We start from the raw sequence: 10,209 nt of genomic DNA, 5'->3' as shown, positions 1-10,209 counted from the left end.
ACCTTGTGTTCACACTTGATTTCCCCCTAAACTAATCTCAACCCTCCATATTCAAAATCAATAGACAATATTAATTCTTATCCTTCCTACAAAAACTATACTTCTTATTATAACCTAACCCCATTTATATTTCACCTTTTATAATTTTTTAAAGATAGTACATTCATTCATTTTGCATAAATAAGCATCTTAATTTCCTTATTTTAAAAACTTCGGGGTTGTTTGGGATTCCTTATTTTAGCTCCTTATATAGCTTATAACTTATGTGTTATAAGTTATAAGGTGTTTGGGAAAGTTAGGTTTCGTGAGTGTATAATGTATAAGTTACAACTTTGTAACTTATAAGTTATAACTTATGTCTTAAATAAGTTATAAGGAGGTAAAATAAGGAATCCCAAATCATTAATCCTTTTAACCAACATGAGCTTCATTTGGCACATGTTCAGACCAACGGTTAATCAAGCTAACCTAATATAAACAAACCGTTTTAACCCATGACTAAACCGAACCGAAATACGAATCTAGAGAGGACTTGAAATTTCACACTCAAAACCAAAGTTTTTTGAACCTTTCTACTCCAACTTTGTCAAATGTAAAATATCTCTTTACTAGTAAGTTAGTAAGTTGTAGCTGATGGTTGAGGCTCACTTTATGGGTTGTTGCTCACCTGGCTTGGACCAGTCTGACCTGCCCTGCCACCCAGGTTCCTACACCACTAACCACAAGGACGAGAATCAGTATGGACCAATGGGGACCTAAACTAGCTAGTGTGGTCCTACCCTCTTTTGTCTTCACCTATTTTTCCTTTTCTTTTATGACAAAACAAGAATTATTACCTAAGAGCAAAAGTGTGCACAATCTGGCCACAATGGTAATCCCACATCACAATGACAAGAGATATTCATGACACCAACATACTTTCTTTCAACTGAAAATCCAATAGTAAAAAAAAATTACATTACAATCACCTTTGTTGAGCTATTCACGAGCTACTTAATACCAGTTTGCTAAAGACTCGTATTTAATAAACGAGTTAAAGCTTGAGTTTCATATATCGAGTTTGATTGGGCTCAGAAGCCTGAACGACTGTATTTGGTACATGAGCTTGACAAATTACTCACGAGCCAAAGGTAGAGTCTAAAATTAACAAGCAGAGCTCGACTTAACTAGTTTACATAGAGTCAGAAGCAAATGAAGACGGAGGTGCGAATTTGTGCCAATAATAATCTTTAAATACTTCTAAATGAGTTTACAACATACAGTTGACATCATATGTCAAAAATAGGGAGGTTAACATGACTATATATATTATTGTGTAATTTTTATATACATGTTACTAATCTAGTATACATCTGTATAATAATCAAAACAATGAATATCTCCAAATCCATGAACACTTGTCTCCCCTCCCCTCAACTTCAAGAATCAAAGCAAGATCTTCCCGATAACTTGTTGAATCATGTTATATGTTTTTAAATAGCTGAATCATTGCGCATACACTCAGGTATCGGAAACTTTGTTACATCACGTTCGGCCTTGCTAGTTCTAATCTCGGGCTGCCCCATCGAGTCCCGATGTAAATCCAATATTATCTTATTAAATTTGTCTTCGTGAAGAGATGCGTTAAGAAAATGAGACAACATTTGTCGTTTGTTGGGCGTAATCGTCTTTTTATGTCCCGAATAGGCCCGGTATCCTTGGAGTGCATGACCCATGTTACCGCCATGAGATGCCATGAACACGTCACTGTTTTCAGAGATAATGTAGTCGATGGCAGCCATGATGGATGCCTTTTTAGCATACGGGCCTAGCTCTCCGGCTAATGCTAGGTCTTCTTTGTTGTAAAAATGAGGGAATTCGGTCATTAACGGTGATAATACTTCTTTACCCCCTAACGGGTCACCGCCCGCCCAAAAGATTCGCCCGTTTTTCGGTACTCCAAGCGCCTTCAAAAGCCTGCAGGTCCATATCATCAGTAACAAAAATGACTACAGATGGTATTTTGACCCATAAAGCATATGGGTCGGCCCGACATGACTGGGCCGACCCAGACTCATAAGTGCATGGGCCAGCCAAATGTGACTGGGTCGGCCCAACATTACTGGCCAACACAGACCCATAAAGTGTATCAACCGGTCCCACATGATTGAGCCAACCCGGCCCGTTTTTCCACCTCTACAAATAAGTAAATAATTAAGCTTGCCTTGATGGAAAAAGGCTTACCGAGTGACTTCCAAGGCGGTTAACGGGCAAAGACCAGCAAGTTTTCGGTCATGGTAGGTCATGTTTGATCTTGAAGTTAAGAGCTCGGGCCGACTTTTTCTTTCATTATGGATAATCTCGTCATACTTCGGGCTCAAGCCTGGAAGGCAGCCCGTTCTAACCCACACATCTTTCTCCATTCTAAGATGAAGAGCAAGATAAGGCCCTTTGCTCCTCATTCTCTCCGTGAGCTTGTTTCCTAGCTCACGAATCGGTGGTGCAAATCGCAAGGCATGAAAGGCAACCTAAACAAATTATAAACACGTATTATGACTGGCGCACGTGTATTTATATTCAACACCCTCATGTTTTGATAATTGACCAAATAGTCTTCTAGTAAATTAGTTTATTCTACCTTGCATCTAAGCTTTTGTAGATCAGAAGGAAGATCTTTTGACAGCCTCGAGTCTAACCCGCGTAACAACAAAACGCCTTCTCGTTTCATCTGTATTAACAAACAAACACACGTGGAAACATTGAATCGGTCAGCAGGCGGCTAACAGATGACTAAATGCAACAATGTATGATGTTTTTTGGCTAAACTTTGAATCTTGGAATCATTAAAGTTAACTACTTGACTTGGTAAACCGCGTATTTTAGCTAAAATTCGAATAATGGAACGATGATTACCCTTTTGAGGTATCGGGCCCGAATCCACTGAGGAGAAACATGAAGGGGAGTGTGTTTCTCTTCCACTGCTCTTGACATCAAATGGTTAGATGGTAGTGATGAGATGATCCTCACATCATCTGCTAGAGCTTCCTTGAAGTGTTCCACATCAAATATATCTGAAAATTCACTGCAAAAACAATAAATTTTTTTTTTAAAAAATGAAAAATAATATGGATCAAGAAAACAGGCTTGACTCAAAATTTTATGAATTAATAAGAAAATGCTGATCTCATGAAAGATCAATGGTGACAACTCAAAAGGGTGTGTTTCAAAATGAAAATTTAAGTGGAAAAGGACAATTTTAGTAACAGAGTATTTGAAATTTACCAAAAAGCCAAGAAAAAGATGAAAATCAACTCAAAAAGACAATTTATTTTCTGTAGATTTTCAAAATAATAAATTTCTTCACATAGAACAATTATAAATCAAATTTGAAATTTGAAAAAAGGAATTTTTTTTTTTTGAAGGATCAACAAAATACCTTTCATCTCCCCAAATAACATTAACTTGCAAGATTGGCACAACAAGAGCAGCACCAAGAATTCTAGCAATGACAACAGCATCAACAATTTGGTTTCTTTGTTGATTCATACCACCAGACACAACCACCACCAAATACTTTGACCTGTCTTTCAAAATCTCAACACTTGATTTCTTATACTCATTACTGAAATCCAAACAAGGCCTATACCCAAGCCCATCAGGCTGCTTCCAAAACCCCTCCAATTCCTCATCTTTTTTATTTTCTTGACCTTTAACCAAAGATTCTGAAACCCCATTTGGAATCACCTTTTGGGGTGTAATCCCACATGGGTTTGCTGCAAAAGGGTCAAAATTGTACCACATCTTCATCATAAACAAAAACCCACATAGAAAAAGACACAAAAACCATGTTTTGGGGTTCTTGAAAAGCTTTGATCTTGAAAAAGTTGCAGTCTTTGAAGCTTTCTTGGGAGAAAGAAGAAGAGACTGGAGTGAGTTGGATGAGAGAGAGTTTATGATCTCTGAAGGTACAGATATGTAGCATTGGTGATGATGGTGTTTCTTGCAGTTGACACTCTTTGAGATGGCCATTGACAGATGAAGAAAAGAAGGTGTTAATGTTGGTGGGAGATGAAGAACACCACCCTTTTGGTGTTGGTTTTGTTGTTATTATTTGTTTTGGTCATGATGTTTTACAGAGAATTGAATGAAAGGGCATGGAGCCATGGATGAAAGAAATAAGTGAAGACTGAAAATGTTTGCTAAGTCATAAATTTGTGTCAGAGTTTTATATATAGGTGTGATTGTGTGAGGGGGGGGGGGGGGGTAGGATGGGTGCATGGATGGGTGGGTTATGAAACTATTTTAGTATAGGTAGTTTGAATCTTGGTTTAGACTTATATTTTATAGCAATCCATTTGGTGGGTTTTTTTTTTTTAGAAATAGAAAAGTTCTCGGTATTTGGAGTAACCCAATGGTAAAAGAATGTAAAAGAAGGTATCAGATATCCGTGATTACACATCTATTAGCTCAAACTCACCATCTCTTGTTTTGAGAAAAACCCGTCATCACCTGAAGGTCTAATACAGTAAAACTCGATTAGGATTGGATTCGAGCTTGAGACATTGCGAATTCCAAATAGCATTTGGTGGGGTTATCAATGGTAAATGTAAGTCATGATGAAACGGTTGCCCTTTTGGTCTTTTGGTAAAAGGAACAATCCGTTCGTCCTTAAATAGCATTAATGTAACTTAAAATGTGTAAAGCAATAGTATAGTTTTGATAAAAAGAGAATCTTTTACTCCAAGATATCCGATTCATATATTAATGAGTTTGAACTTTGAAGATAGTCACTTTATTGATGTATGTTTGATTAGTTAATGTAAGCCTTCAAAGGGTGGACCGCGCCAAGCCGAGCACCACCACCGAGTAACCGGCTAAGATGGGAAACCATTCCGGGTTAATCGATTAACTAGCCAGGTAGTTGGGGTCGAGTATAATTACTCAGATGAACTCAATAGAGCATAGTTGGGATGGTTTTAGTTGACTTGAGATGACATTATCTGCCATAAATATTTTGGACTGGATGTACAATTCTTCGATATACGTTTTAATCTTACGGGGTCGGGTCATTAAAAATGATTTTTATTAAATCTTTGTTGGAAAACCAAAACTTAGATAATTCAGTTGGCTTAGTTTTGAAGGTAATCTCAATTGTAATAAACTAGTATTCATGTCTTCAATAATCAAAAAAAAGATTGGTGTAAATTTAATTATGTCTAGTCCATACAAATTTTAAAAATTAATGGCTTCGCTTGACTCCGTTCAGCTATACTACCCTCCCCTTTAATTCCAAGACAATAATTCTAGAAAAACCTGTACTATATATTTCTACACGAATAAGCCAACTCTTTCCAAACTAATACATGTTAATTATCTTAGACTTTTCATGTAAGTGAGTGTTAAAAAATAAATTTTCTAAAGCAAACAAGCGTTATGGACTTATGGTATATCTAGTGTATATGTTTTTGACACAACAACCCTTTTGCAGTTCAAAATTATGTATTTATTTGTTTATATAATTTAACTTATCACAATATATTTATACTATGTATCGTTGTAGTGTCTTCGTCTTTAACAACTTTGTACAGAAAAAGTCAACCATTTGCAATTTGTAGTTAAAGTCAACTTCATATTTAATTGTACTCTTTTGGTTTGGAATATTGATATGTGTTACTGGTTTAGCATTGGAACAAAATCAATTTTTTTAATAGATATCGATGTATGACATGTAATCCGTCTGTTTCTACCATGCTTTCTTTTGATTAATTGGTCTTTGCAAGTTATCACGATCCCCGACAACAACGTTTTTAGGTTAACAGACCCAGATCATAGCCGAATAACTAACAACCGTTTCAACCGTCAACTGGCATGAAAATGGGTGCGATTGACCAAAAAACGTTTTTCGGCTACAACTAAGAAAAAAACGTTGGTTATGAGCATTTTAGAGCATTTTAGATGATCAAATAACAATTAAGGTGACATTTGGTTATGAGCATTTTAGATGATCAAATTATTTACCAACGTATTGGTGGGGTTTCGTGAGTTTACTGCTACGAGGTCAATGAACAAAAAAAACATGACAGTGTGTGTAATTTGTATTGCTAGGCTATGTGTAGTGGAGATTCACAAAATGGGCGTGATTTTCGACACGTGGCGTCACGTCAGTAAATTTGCGATTTTCATTTTAGGGGTGTAATTGTGTTGTAGCCCAATACACACACATATATCACACACATATTAATAAATCCAAACAACATCACAGGCGGCAAATCCATGTCGCAACCCCTCTATCGCCCCACATATTTGGGGGGGGGGGGTATGTTGCCGCCGAATATTGCCCAAAATGTTCAAATTTGTCACCATACTACGGAGTTAATGACTTAAGCTCGTGAGTGTACAAATACACTGCATACAAGGGTGAGCATGCAAACCCAATTTCTTTTAAACGATGTCACTATTGCCCTTCATTATTTACAGAGTTAGGTTACAAAATTAACAAAAATCACCCAGAATCCAATAATACCTTATATCTTGTAATATGAAAGCTAAAATTGTCACTAAAGATTAACAAACATCGAAACGGAGTTTCAGTTCGAATGTTTGAATTTTTCAATTAACAAAAATCAAGTCATTTGAATCACCGTTTCGAGATAAATTTTACATCAGTCGACTCGTATATTTCTTTCAATCAAAAGCCCTAAAATATCAGTTTGAAATAGAAAAGATAATCACGTTAAGTGTTTTTAGCGGAGGCTCATATCGAAAAAATAATCGAAAGGTTGGACCGTTGGCAAGTATTTTTAAAGATGAGATTATTATCGTCCAATACACAAAATGTGATTATTTATTTTTAATTTGTCTTTATAACATATTCGTCTTTAAAATTTAAAAAGAAAAGATATTTAATGGAGCACGGCAGTCTGTTATTTAACAATTGATCCTTATTTGTGACTTGCTAGTTTCACGATGGATTAGCTAGAAAAATTAGTCGAAAATGTGTTTTAATGAATTTTAGACACAAATAATGATGTGCAATTATTAAAAGTTAATATGTTAGTCTTATCTTTTAAATACGTTTGCAACAAGCTAAGAATTAGGTGAGAACATATTCCATATAGGATAGGATGACAAACAAATCTTCATAGGATGATAATAAACAAACTATAAATTGGCTTATAAGGATTCTCTATGTTTTGTAAACTCCTAACATTTGGTTTACTCAACACCTACATACGCGCACGGTTTGCAAAACTCAATCAAAGCGGTTTGAGTTGTGTGTGTCCAGAACTCCTACAGAAAGTCGGGAATACCAACTTAAATCCCCAGGCGTGCATAATGAATCGTAGCTTTGTTGAACCTCTAGAAGCCCCTTATAGTTGCACCGTCGATTAAACGTTTAAATTGCGTATTAGTGACGTTTAGCACAATTCAACTTTCAGTTTTTCTGTTTAATATAGTTAAATGATTTGACAAACTTTTTTTGGACAATACATGTGATCTGTTTGTCTTTGTTCTAATTTCAAAACGTGGAAAAACATCCGAGAAACATCTACCTATTCTAATAAAGTAAAATAAATGGAGACATTTCTCATGTTTTGGTTAATTCTCATAATTTTTTTCCCTCCAAAACTAATATATGTAATAAATCAATAGTTATTCACTTTTCTTTTTATATTATTTTACTATATATTTTAAAATACTTGGTGAATTCCAAAAATCAACAACAAATTATGTTTCTCAAATGAAAATTGTTTTGGGTTTTTGTGGATGTTAAATTTGATTTTATGGGTCAAAAGTTGGTAAATAGATTGTTTGGTACAAGTTAACTACATTTAGGCCAAATTTTGTTACAGGTCAAAAATAAAAATTTTGAGTATTTTTAAAAGTTTGAGAATGTAAATAGATTTGTCGTCAAATTTGTTATGGGTTCAAAGTGTTGACTTTAAAATGTCAAAAGTGTTAGAATTTTAAACATGATTCGGGTTTCAAGTTTATTTTTAAGGGCATTTTTTAAAATAATCAAAAAGTTCGGGATTTAGCAAATTGACTATTTTTCCCTCGACTATTAAAACTTAAGAAAAGATTGCGAACACTTTCGACATGCCACCCCCATGCCTGTCAATGCTTCTAACTTTTAACAAATTTCAAATATTTATGTCAACATTAATTTTTCCTTCAATGGTGATCAGAACGTTATATGGAAAGCATGTCATGCAAAACTATGCTCAAATGAAACAAAATATTCACAAAATTGAATGAGTTAACATATTATTTTTTATGTTGTCATTATGACAAAGTCGAGAAGTCCTCTAAAACTTATCAAAATATTTTTTATGGTGTAGCTCAGAAAAACATAGTTCTTGAAGAACATCCATTGTTACAATTTAATATCCTACTTTCTTTTGATGGGTAGTAAATTGATAAATATATCAATAAAGGTAACGCCTCTTTTGTATTTAGGCTAAGTGGTTAGAACTACTATCATATGAGAAGTCTTATTTTCGAAATTGGTTCATAACCAAAATTCTTTCAATTATGAATATATGACACCGAGAATGAATTTTTCAATAGAAAGAAGCATTCTCAGGTACGATTTTGCACGGAAATTTTTTATTAAGTTCATTTAAAAAACCATTTTGTGATATAAATAAAATCAATTTATGTACACATTGTATATATACGAGCATAAATATAATACATTTTTTCTTCATATACGTCATGTAATTATTTGTTTTACTTATACTTTTATAATTTGAATTGTCCCGTGTGTAACACGGGTTCTAAAACTAGTAACATTATATATTTGAAAGTTTTTCTTATTTTCGATAATCTCGCTATTTGTACATTCACCATTTTTGTTATTATTGCTTTATATAATATTTTGAGAAAATAAATATAAAATATAGTTTCTTATAGTTTACATTTTGGTAGTTATTATCGTTATCACTAAATTAACAATGTCTTTGTATAAAACTTATGGACCATACTCTTTCAAATTACATATAGAACTAACATTTTTTGGAACTAACACGATATAAACCATATTTTATCAATAAATAAAAAATTGGTTTATTATATTGTAATAATCCATATTGACCGGTATTGGCTGATAATAATCCTTCTTTATTTAATCGCCACTGACGGTCCCGAATTTAAAAAAGTTGGCCCCCCAATGGTCCCCCCGTTAAAAATGACTTAACAGCGTTATACTTTTTTCCAAATTTCAAACCATTGTTTTAGGGCTTTTGATCGGAAGGAGGATACGAGTCAATTGATGTAAAACTCCGTTCGAAACGGTGCTCCGAAATGACGAAACAGTGCTTTAATTCGGGTGTTTGAAATTACAATTAACAAAAATCAAGTCGTTTGGGTCACGGTTTCGAGCTAAGTTTTACATCAATCGACTTGTATCATGTTCTGGATCAAAAGCCCTAAAATATTAGTTTGAAATTCGGAAAAAAAGTATATCTTCGTTAAGTCATTTTTAACGGGGACCATTGGGCCAACTTTTTTAAATTTGGGACCGCCGGTGGCTATAAAAAAAATAGGGATTATTATCAGCTAATACCAGTCAATAGGATTATTACAATTTAATAAACCTAAAAAAATTTATATTTTAGAACTAACATTTTTTTTTTTGAAAAACTATATATTCATACACGATAGGATTTGAACCATAACCTCTTATATAACACCCTAAGACTATGCGCTATGGGCGCCTTGGAGGGGAGAAGAGCACCATGGAGGTGCGAACACTGCTGGGGGGCACAATGGATTGGGGGGCGGTGGGATGTGCGGTGAAAGGGAAGGCGGGTGCAGAAGGATGGTGGAGGGGGGGGGGCAACGGTCATAAAAAAGAGCCGTTAAAAAAATAAAAAATTAAACATTTTTATATAAATTCAAACCTTTTTTTTAATTTTATTTAAACAACTTTCATTTTCATACCAAATTTAACCATCTTCACACCAAATTTAACCATCTACACACCAAAAACAAATTAACCATGAATCCTAACTCGAACCCGAACCCAAACCCAAACCCAAACCCAAACCCGAACCAAAACCCTTGGTATCCCAGTTGTATGTGGTGGGCTAGTTTGCTCGCAAATAACGTCGACCTTAGTAACCCGCTCTATGCAAATCAACAACGACCGATGATTCCTCCACCCATGCCACCGTTTACCCCCGATATGTTCTTTCGGGCGCCAATGCCGTATACGTCCTCGCAAGT

The 10,209-nt window shown here is 34.7% G+C and overlaps 1 protein-coding gene across 1 annotated transcript; it reads right to left on the bottom strand.

The window, feature by feature from the left end:
• Positions 1-1,319: 1,319 nt before the first annotated feature.
• Positions 1,320-4,019, bottom strand: LOC143573614 (O-fucosyltransferase 20-like). Its single transcript, XM_077058470.1, has 5 exons — positions 3,416-4,019; positions 2,893-3,061; positions 2,618-2,707; positions 2,224-2,507; positions 1,320-1,956 (listed from the first exon to the last, which is right to left on the bottom strand). Exons 1-5 carry the CDS (start codon positions 4,006-4,008, stop codon positions 1,473-1,475), a joined length of 1,620 nt encoding a protein of 539 aa, XP_076914585.1. The 5' UTR covers positions 4,009-4,019; the 3' UTR covers positions 1,320-1,472.
• Positions 4,020-10,209: the final 6,190 nt, after the last annotated feature.

This window comes from Bidens hawaiensis, unplaced genomic scaffold (assembly GCF_021521415.1).
Source record: "Bidens hawaiensis isolate Kalapana, Puna unplaced genomic scaffold, B.hawaiensis_p1.1 tig00000141_1, whole genome shotgun sequence".
NCBI classification, from domain to species: domain Eukaryota; kingdom Viridiplantae; phylum Streptophyta; class Magnoliopsida; order Asterales; family Asteraceae; genus Bidens; species Bidens hawaiensis.
This window is presented reverse-complemented; position numbering and strand designations above follow the sequence as displayed.

Coding starts and splice junctions, on each gene's coding strand:
- LOC143573614 (XM_077058470.1), bottom strand. CDS start 4,008: ATGGCCATCTCAAAGAGTGTCAACTGCAAGAAACACCATCATCACCAA. Junction 2,708..2,892: donor GGGCCCGATACCTCAAAAGG/GTAATCATCGTT, acceptor TTGTTAATACAG/ATGAAACGAGAAGGCGTTTT. Junction 2,508..2,617: donor TACAAAAGCTTAGATGCAAG/GTAGAATAAACT, acceptor TAATTTGTTTAG/GTTGCCTTTCATGCCTTGCG.